Source organism: Gigantopelta aegis, chromosome 1 (assembly GCF_016097555.1).
Source record: "Gigantopelta aegis isolate Gae_Host chromosome 1, Gae_host_genome, whole genome shotgun sequence".
NCBI lineage: Eukaryota > Metazoa > Mollusca > Gastropoda > Neomphalida > Peltospiridae > Gigantopelta > Gigantopelta aegis.
The window spans coordinates 45,296,062-45,315,393 of record NC_054699.1 but is presented as its reverse complement, the minus strand read 5'-3'; the positions used below and the strand labels follow the sequence as shown (position 1 = coordinate 45,315,393).

The 19,332-nt window shown below is 39.6% G+C and overlaps 1 protein-coding gene across 3 annotated transcripts; it reads left to right on the top strand.

Moving 5' to 3' along the window:
• Positions 1–382: 382 nt before the first annotated feature.
• Positions 383–17,344, top strand: LOC121375775 (prenylated Rab acceptor protein 1-like). Of its 3 annotated transcripts, XM_041503426.1 has the most exons (7): positions 388–492; positions 1,401–1,504; positions 3,147–3,356; positions 4,866–4,963; positions 9,757–9,858; positions 11,467–11,555; positions 16,710–17,344. In XM_041503426.1, the coding sequence occupies exons 2-7, from the start codon at positions 1,485–1,487 to the stop codon at positions 16,725–16,727; spliced, it is 537 nt and encodes a 178-aa protein (XP_041359360.1). In that variant the 5' UTR covers positions 388–492; positions 1,401–1,484; the 3' UTR covers positions 16,728–17,344. The 3 variants fall into 3 exon arrangements, with proteins under 3 accessions (XP_041359341.1, XP_041359350.1, XP_041359360.1); XM_041503407.1 differs by lacking the exon at positions 1,401–1,504 and having other exon boundaries at positions 383–492; XM_041503416.1 differs by lacking the exon at positions 1,401–1,504 and having other exon boundaries at positions 383–492; positions 11,467–11,607.
• Positions 17,345–19,332: the final 1,988 nt, after the last annotated feature.

Here is a 19,332-nt window from a genome sequence, read left to right as displayed (position 1 = left end):
CCCCCCCCCCCCCCAAAAAAAAAAAAAAAAAAAAAAAAAAAAAATAATAATAATAATAATAATAATAATAATAAATAAATAAATGAACCTGCGATTGTCAGCAAAATGAGGGTTGCCAACAAAAACATTCATCATTCATCATTGTCTGACCCCCCCCCCCCCCCCCCCCCGCCCATTTTCTTGCAGGTAGATTAAATGTGAGGTGCCACACTGTTATTGGTGTACTGCCCGAGTTTGTTTAAGCCCATTATATCAGTTTTATTAGAAAACGTTAACATTATCGGTACTTGGAATTGATTTGGTACAATGGAACCTCTAAAAGACTGACAGTTCTGTGTGTAAAACGTCATCATTATTTGTGTTTACAGAAAGTATTCTCCACGTTGTCAAATTGCTAAATGGCTGGAAGTTTGTCAAAGTGATGGAAAACGTTAATTTGGAAGGCAATATTGACGTCCCTCCGCAACCTAGTCCGCAGAATTTAACAAAAAGGTTTTCTCGCCATTATTATATTTTATTTTTGTATCGTAATAACGGTGATGTCACTGATTTATAAATACGATACACTTACGTGACTTAGCCTACGTATTTTCGCTGTTGTATATTTTCGTTAAAGTCGTTTTTGGAAATAAAATATAAAGATATATTTAAACTATTTATAATACAGAATATGTTGTATTTGTTAACTTATAATAACTAAACTATCATTCACCCACCAAATATATTTTTAAAAATGAAATCGTGTGGATGAGGAATTTTGAAAGTAATATCATTAAATATGCTGCAGACAGGGCTAGCGAGTCTAGGTGAGCAAAAGAATTCGCCAAATTATCTATAAAACTTTAAAAAATTGCAGAAATTGTCAGTTATTTTCTAAAAAAAAAAATTTATTACATGAAATTATTTCGCCAAAACTGGCCTCGGTGGCGTCGTGGCAGGCCATCGGTCTACAGGCTGGTAGGTACTGGGTTCGGATCCCAGTTGAGGCATGGGATTTTTAATCCAGATACCGACTCCAAACCCAAACTCCACAAGGCTCAATGGGTAGGTGTAAACCACTTGCACTGACCAGTGATCCATAACTGGTTCAACAAAGGCCATGGTTTGTGCTATCCTGCCTGTGGGAAGCGCAAATAAAAGATCCCTTGCTGCCTGTCGTAAAAAGAGTAGCCTATGTAGCGACAGCGGGTTTCCTCTAAAAAAAACAGTGTCAGAATGACCATATGTTTGACGTCCAATAGCCAATGATAAGATAAAAAATCAATGTGCTCTAGTGGCGTCGTTAAATAAAACAAACTTTACTTTTTATTTCGCCAAAATAAAATAAAATGTCAGAGCTAGCCCTGCTACAGATAATGATGAATGTTTTTAAAATTTGTTAGCAATCCTTATTTTTGTAGAAAATCGCCGATAAATTCACATCCCAAAAGAAGCTAAAAATTAATCGAATTAAACTAGTCTCAAGGAAGTGATGTGAAGTGAAAATGATAGCTTCCCTTAAAAGGTGAGATCAGGAATATTGGAAATAAGGGGACCAGACAACTCGGCCTGGGGGACAACTCGGCCCAGACAACTCGGCCCTGTGTGGTAGTATGATAGTTGGCCATGTCGTAGTATTGTACTATAGTAATAATAATGCATTATACTGATAGATACCGCTAACTATATGGTCACCATTAAGAATGACAATTGTGCATGTCGTACGCACATATCGTAGTGTCGGATGGGTTTCTAGAAGTATTGTACTATAGAAATAAAGCAAAAGACATCATTTGCCAAATTCTCACATTTATTACATTAAACACACATATGTACGCAAAAAAACAACAGAACACATATACATAAATAGTTATAACAATGAAATAAAACACCAATCACCAGTAAAAGTCAGTGTGCAGTGTAGAGCTTTCCACAGGCCGCCTGTAGAACAAAAACAAATTATTCGAACAGCGGAAACTATCTTCAAAGATAAATGGATCAGCAATTTATCAATCTGACATGACACTTCGTTTCGGGACGTTTAGGTTAAGGTGGGACTAATTCAATACTAACAAAAACACATTCTTTTATTTCAGTGAGAATACTTTAATTTAAAAAACAACACTTGTCCAACAAGTTGTCTCTGGACTCCGGGCCGAGGTGTCTCGACGTGGGCCGAGTTGTCTGGGCCGAGTTGTCCTCCAAGCCGAATTGTCTGGCATTCAGAAATAAGCAATATGTTGCTACTCAATATTGGAAATAAGCAATATGTTGCTACTCAGTAATTTCAATAGTATAAATGTCTAATGATGTTCGATTGATCAATTATAATCTAAAATTGACCAGTTTGGCTCTACTGATGTGTTTATCGATTACAAAAATTAAACATTTGTGGGCATCAAATAGACAATAACACCCGCAAATCTAAAAACTTAATATGGTTATGTCCATTGTAAACTGAATTGTTTTTTTTACAGAACTGACTGTATATTTGGTATTTCTTGAAAAAAATACCTGTCTACAATCTAACTGTAGACCCTTGAATTGCCAACTTTGCCTGTTCCAATAAAATAAAGTAATTAACCAATCACAATACAGAACGCACTCCCCGTAAAATTAGCAGGATCGAACCACCTCGGTGGATCCATTCAACTGATAGTGTTTTTTCTCATTCCAACCAGTGCACCACAATTATTCAAAGACCGTGGTATGTGCTGTCCTGTCTCTGGGAAAGTGCATATAAAAGATCCCTTGCTGCATTAGGACAAATTTAGCTTGTTTTCTCTGATGACTACATGTCAGAATTACCAAATGACATCCAATATTCGATGATTAATAAATCAATGTGCTCTAGTGGTGTTGTTAAACAAAACTAAAGTTTTTTCATTTAATATGAAGCAATCATAACATACTGACGTTCAGAAGAAACTATAGCAAACATTTTTTATTTAATTTCCTTTATAATTTGGATAATTGAAATAAAATTGTGGTTAAATATGTTTCGGCTTTTATGGAATGCAATTTTGTTCTCAACATGCAAAAAGACCACTCTCATGAATATATGTTTTAAACATGCAACATATATCTATATATTTTTTTTTTTCAGTAGTCTCTCAGCGTATTGGTATACTGTTGGACATCAGTATATATATATTTTGTCTTTTCAGAATTATGTCAATTTCATTGTCAAATGCGTCTGCTCGGGAGTGGTTCATGAAAACCCGACAAAGTGTGCAGCCATGGTCCGAGTTTGTCAACACCAGCAAGTTCAAGATTCCCAAAACACTGTCGCCCATTCCCAAGAGGCTTGTGAAAAACATTGAGCACTTCCAAGGAAACTATCTTTTTGTCTTCCTCGGTTTAGTCGTATTTTGCATGTAAGTATTGGATTTTTGTTACAACTTACTGCAGCCTAATCCTGTGGCTAAGGCCCACTTTCCATTAATACTGTTCCTTGCGTGATTTATCATGTCCATTTTCATGTGTGGAAATGTCCATATCTTAAAGTTTGTGTTAATTAGTGGGTTACTACACAAAATTTTACGTTCTTGAAGTGTATTTTAAAGCTTGCCGTAAATACTTTGTAATATGATGTCACTGTGCGGAAAGATAGCCCATCGATCAACTTTAGTTTTTTGAGAGAAAACCCGCTGTCGTCACTTCATGGGCTACTCTTTTCAGTTGGCAGCAAGGGATCTTTTATATGCACCATCCCACAGACAAGATAGTACATACCACAGTCTTTGTTACACCAGTTGTGGAGCTTTGACTGGAACAAGAAATGGCCCAATGGGTCAACCGAACGGGGATCGATCCTAGGAATTGTGCATGAAGTCTCATTAATGGAGAGTGGACCATAGTGATTCAGCCATTTGAATTGAGGCTAAAACATTTTAAAATTGCTCTAGGTAACAAATTGTTAATTTCGAACCCTGCAGTCCAGATACTTGTAGCCACGGTGTCTGCTCAGGAGAGCCTACTTGAACCTTAAAGTCCGAACCACATTGTTAACAACTACGATAAAGTATTCTCCTACCTTTAATTACTGATAGATTTTGCCCACATTTTGTCCAGACAGAAATCGTGAGAAAAACAACAACATTACAATGACACAAATTCCAAATATTAGATTATAAACATGTCACCTATCTTGACTTTGCTAACATCTCCTAGGACAAATAGCATGCAATTTTTCACTGTCTGCCATTTAAATGTTTTATGGAATACTCTTCAAGAACGGTGGAAGCCTCCGAAGAATGTGGTGTAATTAATATGATGTCATCACGAGTGTTTTTATACCATAATGCATATCATGACTTTGTTAGATTATAGTACGTCATGTCCTTACAACCTTTTTGGAGAGTATTCCATAAAAAGGCAAAATGGCAGCCAGCACAAACGTACATGTGGGTTTTTTTCAAATGCTACATGTATCTCAGTGAAGTCGAGATAGGCGACATGTTTAAATTATCTAGTATGCATGAATGAATGAATGTTTAACAACACCCCAGCCTGAAAAATACATCGGGAATTGGTCATCTAGTATATTTGTGTCATTGTAATGCTTTTTTCACAATTTGTTTGGACAAAATGTTGAGGAAATCTAACGGTAATTAAAGGTAGAAGAATTTATCCTGGTTGTTAACAATGTGATTTGGACTGTAGTTGGATATTAGCACAAAAACTGGTATATCAAAGGTCATGGTATGCGTTATCCTGTCTGTGGGATGGTGCATATAAAAATTCCTTGCTACTAATGGAAAAATGTAGCATGTATCATCTCTAAGACTATATGTCAAATGTTTGATATCCAATAGCCAATGATTAATAAATCAATGTGCTCTAGTGGTGTTGTTAAACAATACAAATGTTACCTTTCGTTTCAGATTGACCTCACCATTGCTATTGGTTGCAATTGCTGCTTGTCTGGGAGCGTGTTATATCCTGAGCCTGAAAAACCAGTCACAGAAAATTACAATTTTAGGTCTGTTTACCAAATTACTCACAGTACGTTTTTATTGTGTGTGTAGTTTTTTGTTTTGTTTTTGGGGTGCATCTTAAATACTAGAATCACATGAAAGGAAGGAAGGAATACTTTGTTAGTCTCCGTCCGTCTGTCTGTCTGTTCCAACCGGAGGGGACTATAGGTTTCATCTCCGTCCTTCTGTCTGTCCGTTCCAACTGGAGGGGAATGTAGGTTTCATCTCCGTCCGTCTGTCTGTCTGTTCCAACGGGAGGGGACTATAGCTTTCATCTCCATCCGTCTGTCTGTCTGTTCCAACCGGAGGGGACTGTAGGTTTCATCTCCGTCCTTCTGTCTGTCTGTTCCAACCGGAGGGGACTATAGCTTTCATCTCCATCCGTCTGTCTGTCTGTTCCAACCGGAGGGGACTGTAGGTTTCATTTCCGTCCTTCTGTCTGTCCGTTCCAACCGGAGGGGACTATAGGTTTCATCTCCGTCCTTCTGTCTGTCTGTTCCAACCGGAGGGGACTATAGGTTTCATCTCCGTCCTTCTGTCTATTCCAACTGGAGGGGACTGTAGGTTTCATCTCCGTCCTTCTGTCTGTCTATTCCAACTGGAGGGGACTGTTGGTTTCATCTCCGTCCTTCTGTCTGTCCGTTCCAATCGGAGGGGACTGTAGGTTTCATCTCCGTCCTTCTGTCTGTCTGTTCCAACTGGAGGGGACTATAGGTTTCATCTCCGTCCTTCTGTCTGTCCGTTCCAACCGGAGGGGACTATAGATTTCATCTCCGTCCTTCTGTCTGTCCGTTCCAACCGGAGGGGACTATAGGTTTCATCACCGTCCTTCTGTCTGTCCGTTCCAACCGGAGGGGACTATAGGTTTCATCTCCGTCCTTCTGTCTGTCCGTTCCAACCGGAGGGGACTATAGGTTTCATCTCCGTCCTTCTGTCTGTCTGTTCCAACCGGAGGGGACTATTAGTTTCATCTCCGTCCTTCTGTTTGTCCATTCCAACCGGAGGGGACTATAGGTTTCATCTCCGTCCTTCTGTCTGTCTGTTCCAACCGGAGGGGACTATTAGTTTCATCTCCATCCTTCTGTCTGTCCGTTCCAACCGGAGGGGACTGTAGGTTTCATCTCCGTCCTTCTGTCTGTCTATTCCAACTGGAGGGGACTGTTGGTTTCATCTCCGTCCTTCTGTCTGTCTGTTCCAACTGGAGGGGACTATAGGTTTCATCACCGTCCTTCTGTCTGTCCGTTCCAACCGGAGGGGACTATAGGTTTCATCTCCGTCCTTCTGTCTGTCCGTTCCAACCGGAGGGGACTATAGGTTTCATCTCCGTCCTTCTGTCTGTCTGTTCCAACCGGAGGGGACTATTAGTTTCATCTCCGTCCTTCTGTTTGTCCATTCCAACCGGAGGGGACTATAGGTTTCATCTCCGTCCTTCTGTCTGTCTGTTCCAACCGGAGGGGACTATTAGTTTCATCTCCATCCTTCTGTCTGTCCGTTCCAACCGGAGGGGACTGTAGGTTTCATCTCCGTCCTTCTGTCTGTCTATTCCAACTGGAGGGGACTGTTGGTTTCATCTCCGTCCTTCTGTCTGTCTGTTCCAACTGGAGGGGACTATAGGTTTCATCTCCGTCCTTCTGTCTGTCCGTTCCAACCGGAGGGGACTATAGGTTTCATCTCGGTCCTTCTGTCTGTCTGTTCCAACCGGAGGGGACTATAGGTTTCATCTCCGTCCTTCTGTCTGTCCGTTCCAACCGGAGGGGACTATAGGTTTGATTTCCATCCATCTGTCTGTCTGTCTGTCTGATTTATCATCTCGGTCCTTCTGTCTGTCCATCCGTTCATCAGTTTGTCCATCTGTCTGTCCCACCAATAGTTTTCAGGAAGGTTTTTTTCACAATGTCTCGAGTTAAAAAGAGCTGAAATTTGGTGTGTAGCTTTACCATGTACTGCTACAAATCAAGGTTGACTTTCATGGCAATTTACTCACTTTTGAGTTATGGCCTTTGAACTTAGGAGATACAAACATTTCTTTTCCAGATATTTTTTTTCCCTGCAATGTCTCGTGATATTCAGCTGAAATGTATACTTTCGTTATAAAATGGTACCTGCGTTGGTACTCCACTGACATTTACTATACTGACACACAATGAAAACGCAAAAACAACTTTTCATTGCAAATAACGACAAACTATTAATGAATTGATGCATAATGTAATATGACATTAATGACTGGTATTCATGAGATACATTCACATGGAAACATGGCCAGTATTCATCAGTAATTGAGTTGCATTCGTAATCGAAAAGTTCAACCCCCCCCCCCCCCCCCTCCCAATATCAAGGTCAGTATCTGGTGTGTCCACCAATGGCCCATGAAGATGACGGGGAAAGGATTGGCGCACACACCTCAAATAAGCCACAGGAATGTTCCTCCACTCGTGCAACACCTGTGCAAGCTCAGCGACGTTACGCCGTGGTGGTCGAGGTCGATCACAGACATTCACGGTCTGTTGATGACTTTCAACAAGTCGTCCAATAGTTTATGGATGGACTCTGAAGGTCCTAGCAACTTGGCTTTGCGAAGTCCCCACCTGAACCATGCCCAACGCTCGCTCCCTTTGTTCTTCTCTGAGTCGTGGCATTCTTAATGTAATGTTACATGACTTTTATGTGTCCACATACTGGCATTTCACGTGCATTGCATGCAGCATGATTGAACATGTAGTGAACGCATTTCACATCATTTTGTGTGTTTCTGCTATTGTATGTGTAACGAGAACAAAACCAGGATTAAAACCCAGACAAAAGTACCAATCAATGGCTTCCTCTCATCAATTGTTATTTTAAGTCCAATAAATATATTTTTCATTAATCGCAACAAAATATTGAAAAATATCTGTTTTGCGTTTTCATTGTCTGTCAGTATATTTAAGGAAGTTTGTTGAAATTCTCAGTCTTGACGTCACGATATTCGATGCTTGAAGCACATCACAGAACCTTTATGGATATTCCGATGCAATTTAACGACACTGATGAAAACTAAATATGATAAAAACAAATTATAGACGGGTGTCATGAAAAGATCTATCACCGCTATTCCAAACCAATCGGAATAAGTTGGCCGATTACGGATTCTCTGCGGAGTTCAACACTTGTATATGTTCTTTCGGAGTGAATCGGGTCTTATAATAGCAAACGCAATGTTAGTCTAGTGACTGTACCTAGCGTCAGACAAAATGACAGCTAATAATGACTGTCAAAGCATGCCCCTACATAGCATCATCTGGCTCACGCGAAGGTACCTGTTACAAGAGCATGTACTATGTAATAAAACATGCATCACATGCCACTATCCTGGAAAAATCATATTCTAGTTACTATGAATAACATTTTACAGAATTTATAATTTCTAACGAATCGAAACTGACGTTAATAAATTTTGGTTAAATTATATAGAGGATTTAAAATGTTTGACAAATATTATCTACAAATAAATACAATGTATTATACTAGTTTAAGCATAAATTCAAATTGGTTAAAAAAAATATATCATTTTTTAAAAATATCTTATCCAAAAAAGGTCAAAATAGATTTTGACACAGGTCGATTTTCGTGTGTCAGTCGGGTTAGGACAAACAAACCTAATTTTTATTTGCACCTGGTAACTTTTAAGTTAGTCTCAGCACACAAAAAGTATATTTGCGTATATTTATAATAGGAGAAAAGTTATGAAAATCTCTCGTTTGAATATCGTTGCCCATTAACCTTTTCATTTGTATCTGAACTACTGAAGAAAATCGTTTGTGTAAACACTAAAACCAGACGAATGACATATTGGTTGTCTCCAGTTAGGAGAGCAATTAATCACTCACCGTAATATTTTTTTTATGGCGAGGTTTGCTGATTCATCAGGAAAACAATTTTTGTTTTTATACACCCATCTATGATAGGTCATATTATGGTATGGTGTCCGTCCATATGTCCGTCTGTTAACTTTTTCTTGACCATATCTTGCATACATGACCATCAAACCTCAGATGCAGGAACAACTTGGGATGGCGGTTTGTCACGTACTATTACTAGGTCACTGTGACCTACTTTTCACGGTCTACTGCACATAACAGTAAATCCTTGTCCGGACCATATCTTGCATGCAGATGCATACAGGACCATCAGACCTCATGTGTAGGAACAGTTTGGGATGGCGGTTTGTCTTGTACTATTACCAGATCACTGTGACCTACTTTTCACGGTCTACTGCACATAACAGTAAATCCCTTTCCAGACCATATTATGCATACAGTACTATCAAATTTCACATGTAGGAACAACTTGGAATGGCAGTGTGTTACGTACTATTACTAGGTCACTGTGACCTACTTTTCATGGTCTACTGCACATAACAGTAAATCCTTGTCCGGACCATATCTTGCATACAGGACCATCAAACCTCACATGTAAGAACAACTGAGATAGCAGTGTGTCATGTACTATTACTAGGTCACTGTGACCTACTTTTCACGGTCTACTGCACATAACAGTTAATCCATGTCCGGACCATATATTGCATACAGATGCACACAGGACCATCAAACCACATGTAGGAACAACTTGGGATGGTGGTTGGCCCAAAACAAACTGTTCATTCATGCCATTGCAAAAATTTCACATAATTAGACTTAAATCATACTCGTAAAAACATATTCATTAATATAGATATGGTTTTCCATCAAACTCCTGATGGGCGTATCATGTACATCAGTGGTACTCTTGTTTAAATGTGTAATTCTGTTTGTTGCAGGTCGTGAGGTGAGCCTCACCCAACAGTACATGGGCGTGGCCACTCTGTCTTTCCCCCTGTTCTGGTTAGCCGGTGCTGGGTCAGTGGTATTCTGGATAATTGGTGAGTACCGTATTTCCCCCTGTTCTAGATAATTGGTGAGTACCATATTTCCCCCTGTTCTAGATAATTGGTGAGTACCGTATTTCCCCCTTTTCTGGATAATTGGTGAGTACCGTCTTTTCCTCCTATTCTAGATAATAGGTATCGTCTTTTCCCCCTATTCTAGATAATAGGTGAGTATCGTCTTTTCCCCCTATTCCAAATAATGGGTATCGTCTTTTCCCCCTATTCTAGATAATAGGTGAGTATCGTTTTTCCCCTTATTCTAGATAATAGGTGAGTATCATCTTTTCCCCCTATTCTAGATAATAGGTGAGTATCGTTTTTTTCCCCTATTCCAAATAATTGGTGAGTATCGTCTTTTCCTCCTATTCTAGATAATAGGTGAGTATCGTCTTTTCCCCCTATTCTAGATAATCAGTGAGTATCGTCTTTCCTCCTTTTGTGGATAATAGGTGAGTATCATCTTTTTCCCGTGTTCTAGATAATTTGTGAATATCATCTTTCCCCTTGTTCTAGGTAACCAGTGAGTATCATATTTCCTCTTTTTCTGGATAATTTGTGAGTTCCGAGTTTCCCCCTGTTCTGGATAATCTGTGAGTACCGTCTTTCCCCCTGTTCTGGATAATCTGTGAGTACCGTCTTTCCCCCTGTTCTGGATAATCTGTGAGTACCGTCTTTCCCCCTGTTCTGGATAATCTGTGAGTACCGTCTTTCCCCTTGTTCTGGATAATCTGTGAGTACCGTCTTTCTCAGTGCAGTCTCCAGGCTACTCAACTCTTATGAGCAACCACAGTATGTTCAGGTCTGTTTTTAATTTTTGTTTTGATGCATATCAAATTAATTATAGCTATATGTCATTTTGTAGGTATTGTTAAACATTCATTTATATCTCAATCTCCATCCATCCATCCATCCATCCATCCATCCATCCATCCATCCATCCATCCATCCATCAGTATATTCATCCATCCATCAATCAGTTTGTCCATCTATCTATACTTCCATCCATCAGTTTATCTATCCATCCATTTCTACACCCATTCTGTTGTCCATCCATTCATGTATTCATTCATCCACCTATCTACCTGATCCAGGTGCGTCGTTCATCCACCTATCACCCATTCACCCATTCGTTTGTTCACCTGAACCAGGTGCGTCGTTCATCCACCCATCACCCATTCATTTGTTCACCTGAACCAGGTGCGTCGTTCATCCACCCATCACCCATTCGTTTGTTCACCTGAACCAGGTGCGTCGTTCATCCACCCATCACCCATTCGTTTGTTCACCTGAACCAGGTGCGTCGTTCGTCCACCCATCACCCATTCGTTTGTTCACCTGATCCAGGTGTGTCGTTCGTCCACCTATATCACCCATTCATTTGTTCACCTGATCCAGGTGCGTCATTCATCCACGCATCACTCATTCGTTTGTTCACCTGATCCAGGTGCATCATTCATCCACCCATCACCCATTTGTTTGTTTACCTGATCCAGGTGCGTCGTTCATCCACCCATCACCCATGTGTTACCTGATCCAGGTGCGTCGTTCATCCACCCATCACCCATTTGTTTGTTTACCCGATTCATATGCTTCATACTACAGGTGCTTCGTTCTTTGTGGTGATCGTTCACGCGTCCATGTATCTGACAGCAGAGGAGGCGGAGGAGATAGAACTCATCGACATGGAGGAGGTGCAGATTGTTTGATTGTCTCCTAGCAACACAGTAAAATAGCACCACCAAGGTACCGCTTACCTAGTAACACTAACCTAGCACTAAGATACCACTCACCTAGTAACACTAACCTAGCAACACTGTTATCTAGCACTAAGATACCACTCACCTAGTAACACTGTAACCTAGCATTAAGATACCACTCACCTAGTAATACTGTAATCTAGCATTAAGATACCACTCACCTAGTAACACTGTAACCTAGCATTAAGATACCACTCACCTAGTAACACTGTAACCTAGCATTAAGATACCACTCACCTAGTAATACTGTAATCTATCACAAAGATACCACTCACCTAGTAATACTAACCTAGCACTAAGATACCACTCACCTAGCAACACTGTAACCTAGCACTAAGATAGCACTCACCTAGCAACACTAACCTAGCACTAAGATAGCACTCACCTAGCAACACTAACCTAGCACTAAGATAGCACTCACCTAGCAACACTCTAACCTAGCATTAAGATAGCACTCACCTAGCAACACTCTAACCTAGCACTAAGATAGCACTCACCTACCAACACTCTAACCTAGCACTAAGATAGCACTCACCTAGCAACACTCTAACCTAGCACTAAGATACCACTCACCTAGCAACACTCTAACCTAGCACTCACCTAGCAACACTCTAACCTAGCACTAAGATAGCACTCACCTAGCAACACTCTAACCTAGCACTAAGATAGCACTCACCTAGTAATACTAACATAGCACTAAGATAGCACTCACCTAGTAACACTATAACCTAGCACTAAGATACCACTCACCTAGTAATACTAACCTAGCACTAAGATAGCACTCACCTAGTAACACTCTAACCTAGCACTAAGATAGCACTCACCTAGCAACACTCTAACCTAGCACTAAGATAGCGCTCACCTAGTAACACTAACCTAGCACTAAGATACCACTCACCTAGTAACACTAACCTAGCACTAAGATACCACTCACCTAGTAACACTCTAACCTAGCACTAAGATAGCACTCACCTAGCAACACTCTAACCTAGCACTAAGATAGCACTCACCTAGCAACACTCTAACCTAGCACTAAGATAGCACTCACCTAGCAAACTCACCTAGCAACACTCTAACCTAGCACTAAGGTACCACTCACCTAGCAACACTATAACCTAGCACTAAGGTACTACTCACCTAGCAACACTCTAACCTAACACTAAGATAGCGCTCACCTAGCAACACTCTAACCTAGCACTCACCTAGCAACACTCTAACCTAGCACTAAGATAGCACTCACCTAGCAACACTCTAACCTAGCACTAAGATAGCACTCACCTAGTAATACTAACATAGCACTAAGATAGCACTCACCTAGTAACACTATAACCTAGCACTAAGATACCACTCACCTAGTAATACTAACCTAGCACTAAGATAGCACTCACCTAGTAACACTCTAACCTAGCACTAAGATAGCACTCACCTAGCAACACTCTAACCTAGCACTAAGATAGCGCTCACCTATTAACACTAACCTAGCACTAAGATACCACTCACCTAGTAACACTAACCTAGCACTAAGATACCACTCACCTAGTAACACTCTAACCTAGCACTAAGATAGCACTCACCTAGCAACACTCTAACCTAGCACTAAGATAGCACTCACCTAGCAACACTCTAACCTAGCACTAAGATAGCACTCACCTAGCAAACTCACCTAGCAACACTCTAACCTAGCACTAAGGTACCACTCACCTAGCAACACTATAACCTAGCACTAAGGTACTACTCACCTAGCAACACTATAACCTAGCACTAAGATACCACTCACCTAGCAACACTAACCTAGCACTAAGGTACTACTCACCTAGCAACACTATAACCTAACAACACTAACCTAGCACTAAGGTACCACTCACCTAGCAACACTCTAACCTAACAACACTAACCTAGCACTAAGGTACCACTCACCTAGCAACACTAACCTAGCACTAAGGTACCACTCACCTAACAACACTAACCTAGCACTAAGGTACCACTCACCTAGCAACACTAACCTAGCACTAAGGTACCACTCACCTAGCAACACTAACCTAGCACTAAGGTACCACTCACCTAACAACACTAACCTAGCACTAAGATACCACTCACCTAACAACACTAACCTAGCACTAAGGTACCACTCACCTAGCAACACTAACCTAGCACTAAGATACCACTCACCTAGCAACACTAACCTAGCACTAAGGTACCACTCACCTAGCAACACTAACCTAGCACTAAGATACCACTCACCTAACAACACTAACCTAGCACTAAGGTACCACTCACCTAGCAACACTCTAACCTAGCAACACTAACCTAGCACTAAGGTACTACTCACCTAGCAACACTATAACCTAACAACACTTACTTAGCACTAAGGTACCACTCACCTAGCAACACTCTAACCTAACAACACTAACCTAGCACTAAGGTACCACTCACCTAGCAACACTCTAACCTAGCAACACTAACCTAGCACTAAGGTACCACTCACCTAGCAACACTATAACCTAACAACACTAACCTAGCACTAAGATACCACTCACCTAGCAACACTCACCTAGCAACACTATAACCTAGCAACACTAACCTAGCACTAAGGTACCACTCACCTAGCAACACTAACCTAGCACTAAGGTACCACTCACCTAGCAACACTAACCTAGCACTAAGGTACCACTCACCTACCAACACTAATCTAGCACTAAGGTACCACTCACCTAACAACACTAACCTAGCACTAAGATACCACTCACCTAGCAACACTAACCTAGCACTAAGGTACCACTCACCTAGCAACACTATAACCTAACAACACTAACCTAGCACTAAGGTACCACTCACCTAGCAACACTAATCTAGCACTAAGGTACCACTCACCTAACAACACTAACCTAGCACTAAGATACCACTCACCTAGCAACACTAACCTAACAACACTAACCTAGCACTAAGGTACCACTCACCTAGCAACACTATAACCTAACAACACTAACACTAACCTAGCACTAAGGTACCACTCACCTAGCAACACTATAACCTAACAACACTAACCTAGCACTAAGGTACTACCCACCTAGCAACACTATAACCTAACAACACTAACCTAGCACTAAGATACCACTCACCTAACAACACTAACCTAGCACTAAGGTACCACTCACCTAACAACACTAACCTAGCACTAAGGTACCACTCACCTAGCAACACTATAACCTAACAACACTAACCTAGCACTAAGGTACCACTCACCTAGCAACACTATAACCTAACAACACTAACCTAGCACTAAGGTACCACTCACCTAGCAACACTAACCTAGCACTAAGGTACCACTCACCTAACAACACTAACCTAGCACTAAGGTACCACTCACCTAACAACACTAACCTAGCACTAAGGTACCACTCACCTAGCAACACTATAACCTAACAACACTAACACTAACCTAGCACTAAGGTACTACTCACCTAGCAACACTATAACCTAACAACACTAACCTAGCACTAAGGTACCACTCACCTAGCAACACTCTAACCTAGCAACACTAACTTAGCACCAAGGTAGCACTCGCCTAGCAACACAATAACCTAACAAGACTATAACCTTGCACTAAGATACTCAAACCTAGTATGCAGCATGAGTCCTTCCTCTCCACCAAGTGTCAAAACAACCATGTTATATACCAAATACTGTATATCTTCACCTGTAAGTTGATCTCGGCTATAAGTCGAGTCCCTAATTTCAAGCCCTGAAAACTTTCTTTTTTATTGACCCGCTTATAAGTCGACCCATGAAAAACAACTTATAAATATTGAAGTATGTCTTATTTTCAGCACATGAGAACAATAATGTACGATATTTGAACAAAAGAAAATTAGTTTACAAACTTCGGTTTTCACGTTTTGTACATCGCAATATTCCAATTAAACTACATAGCATGAAAACGAAATATTCCCTTAGTAGATAGTGAAAGCTGTTTGACTGTTACCGTATGGCATTGTACAGCATGGTTTTGTGCACAGACAACAACTTTATTTATCAACACTGACAACAGATCACTACGATTAAACTGAAAGTATCATCAGTTAATCACTTGTTTTGCCGCCATATTAATATATGTAAGGAGGATAACTCTAGAAAGTACACTGGTTTTTGTACCAAATGATAGATGTCCCTGTTGCTCTAGAGAATGGCAGAGACCAGTCTAAGCTATTTTAAGGGAAAGCTCAGTAATATTCATGAAGCTAATCATCCACAAAAGATTGTTTGAACAACGATTAATGCCAGTGACCAAATTTCAAAATAAACTCAGACAACAGGTAGTTAGCATTCTTTACATTTTTGCTATTAGATTTGGCTGTTATTTTAATTAAGTGGACTGCTGTCTTGGCATATGAGTGAGATCACACTCCAAAACCAGTCTAATGCCCCAAAAAAAGGTTATAAAAAATAAATGTGTCAAATTAACATATTTGAGTATAAATACAGGGCATAATTCAACAATAAAACTTTTAAAATAATCCCCCAAATGGTAATATTTTTGGGTGAATGTTTTTTTACACTCTTATAAGTCGACCCCCCCCCCCCCCCCCCCCCCCCCCAAGTTATAAAATAATTTTTGGGTAAAAAATTTTTTTACTCATAGGCGAAGATATACGGTAGCAGTAATGTTAAATGTGCTGGGGTGTCATGACAACAATATTCCTTTCCTTCTGTTTGTTTGGCTGGGAGTTGTGAGTTATTACACCTTCCCCACCCAGTAAACACACCTTCCCCACCCAGTAAACACACCTTGCCCACCCAGTAAACACACCTTGCCCACCCAGTAAACACACCTTGCCCACCCAGTAAACACACCTTGCCCACCCAGTAAACACACCTTCCCCACCCAGTAAACACACCTTCCCCACCCAGTAAACACACCGAAACATAACATAGCTTGTGCTAGGAGTTCTCTTAAACTTATCTGCAGCTCTCTTAATTATTTGTGAGTAGTATATTTTTGGTCCAGTTGGAAGCCTTGCTATTAATTTAATGTGTACAATCAAGTATTCATTATGTGAAGAATTTCATGTTTTGTTTTGTTTGTTTCAGATCGCAGTTGGTGAATAAATGTCAGGAATAAATGTAAGAACAGGGAGAATGCGACTTCAGTGAAACTTGTTCTAGAATTCAGTATAACTGGTACATTTAGGGGGTCAGTTACACAGATTTCAAGGAACTTTTCCGATGGTGTTATACAGTATTAAATATGGCTGATTTATTCAAGTGGCCAGTTACACAGATTTCAAGGAACTTTTACGATGGTGTTATACAATATTAAATATGGCTGATTTATTCAAGTGTCTTGTTACACAGGTTTGGAGAAACTTTTCCGATGGTGTTATACAATATTAAATATGGCTGATTTATTCAAGTGGCCAGTTACACAGATTTCAAGGAACTTTTCCGATGGTGTTATACAATATTAAATATGGCTGATTTATTCAAGTGTCTTGTTAAACAGATTTCAAGGAACTTTTCCGATGGTGTTATACAATATTAAATATGGCTGATTTATTCAAGTGTCTTGTTACACAGGTTTGGAGAAACTTTTCCGATGATGTTATACAATATTAAATATGGCTGATTTATTCAAGTGGCCAATTACATAGGTTTCAAGGTACTTTTCCGATGGTGTTATACAATATTAAATATGGCTGATTTATTCAAGTGGCCTTTTTACACAGGTTTCAAGGTATTTTATGTTATACATTTACTGTCCCAGCTTCACTGGAGGAACTGCTAAGATGCTATTAAATTATTAACTATGGTTGATTTATTGAGGTGTCCTGTAAGACAAGTTAGTGGGAACCTGTCTTTAAGATGTTAGCTATGATCCTGTTTAATATGATGGCTCATGACATGTACATAGGTTTGGAATATTTATAGGATATTAAACAAGCTTCCATTTGCTATCATGTTTATGTCCCGAGTGAGATCATATGAAAATTATTTCACGAGGGATATAAACATGATATGAAATGGTAGCGAGTTTAATATCCCATTTTATTACCCATAATTGATCTTAATTTATTTCACTCATCTCGTTTGGTTGACATTCCTGTAAGGTTGTAGTGCACCAATCGATGATGTCAAAGTGTTACGTCCCACTTGGTGTTCTAGTGGAGCGTATTACTTTGATGTATACCAAGATATTTTAACCATATGGGTAATAAATTGTAATAATGTCCTGGCGACAAATGTAGCCAGCATATTCATCTGGTTTAGGGAACCTGCTCTACGGTGACATCTAAATATTAAATGTGTTGGATTAAACAGGTGGCCTCTTTCGTGTGCTGACAGAAATGCATTATTTTTTTATTATCAAATCATGGTTGAAGTACAGGGTTCGAACTTAAGAATTTGTCGCCTACAGCAATATGTAAAAACATTGCACCCACAATGTCTACGAGTGTTAATTCCCGATTTCATAACCTGTTATATAGCCTATAGACCCAGTGGTGCTGATTTTAATCAAACTGAGCTTGTAGTGATCTGATTAAACTCCACTCCACTGGCCTGTACTATATAGCCTATAGACCCAGTGGTGCTGATTTTAATCAAACTGAGCTTGTAGTGATCTGATTAAACTCCACTCCACTGGCCTGTACTATATAGCCTATAGACCCAGTGGTGCTGATTTTAATCAAACTGAGTGTGTAGTGATCTGATTAAACTCCACTCCACTGGCCTCTTCTATATAGCCTATAGACCCAGTGGTGCTGATTTTAATCAAACTGAGTGTGTAGTGATCTGATTAAACTCCACTCCACTGGCCTCTTCTATATAGCCTATAGACCCAGTGGTGCTGATTTTATTCAAACTGAGCGTGTAGTGATCTGATTAAACTGCGCTCCACTGGCCTGTACTATAGCTTATAGACCCAGTGGTGCTGATTTTAATCAAACTGGGCTTGTAGTGATCTTTATGACATTTCAGTAGGTTTGTAAAAGAACTATTTACAACATATAAATTAGTATTAATTTATAAACTATAGAGACAGACTTGCTGAAATGATGTCAAGATTGATACAAACTTGTGATTCGAGCCAAATGAACACTACTTTTTACCATATTATATTTAAAGATACGTTAACAGTAATCAATGATAAATTAGTATTAATAACTTTCACTTCCGAATATAATAGGATAAAATACTTTATATAGACCAAAACTACAGTGAAACCTCTCAAAACCGGACCCTCTCTAAACTGGAATTCTCTCAAAACCAGACGTCTTTCGGTGTGCCCTTTTAAATATCAGTATAAAACAGAATCTGTGTAAACCAGATACTCCTTAAAACTGGATATTTGACTTGGTTCCGGGTGTGTCTGGTTTAGGGGGTTTCATTGTGTGTGTATATACATACACACATATATATATATATATATATATATATATATATATGTATTTTTTTTTTTTTTTTTTTTTTTTTTTTTTTTTTTTTTTTAGTGGTGGGAGGGGTCAGTTTTATTTTTTCCAAAATTTTGGGCACTATCCAATGTCTGATGGAATTGGGAAAATTAGCACAATTAATAATTACTGAATGATGCAGTGCACTGTTGAGTAAGATATAGAGCTTACCTTCATGAGTCAGTAATTTGAAAAAGGGAATTTTGTACTTTCTACTAATTTTTTTAATGATATTTTGTATGTATTATTTAGTTTATAAACCA

Coding starts and splice junctions, on each gene's coding strand:
- LOC121375775 (XM_041503407.1), top strand. CDS start 422: ATGGAAAACGTTAATTTGGAAGGCAATATTGACGTCCCTCCGCAACCT. Junction 3,357..4,865: donor GGTTTAGTCGTATTTTGCAT/GTAAGTATTGGA, acceptor CTTTCGTTTCAG/ATTGACCTCACCATTGCTAT. Junction 9,859..11,466: donor AGTGGTATTCTGGATAATTG/GTGAGTACCGTA, acceptor TTCATACTACAG/GTGCTTCGTTCTTTGTGGTG.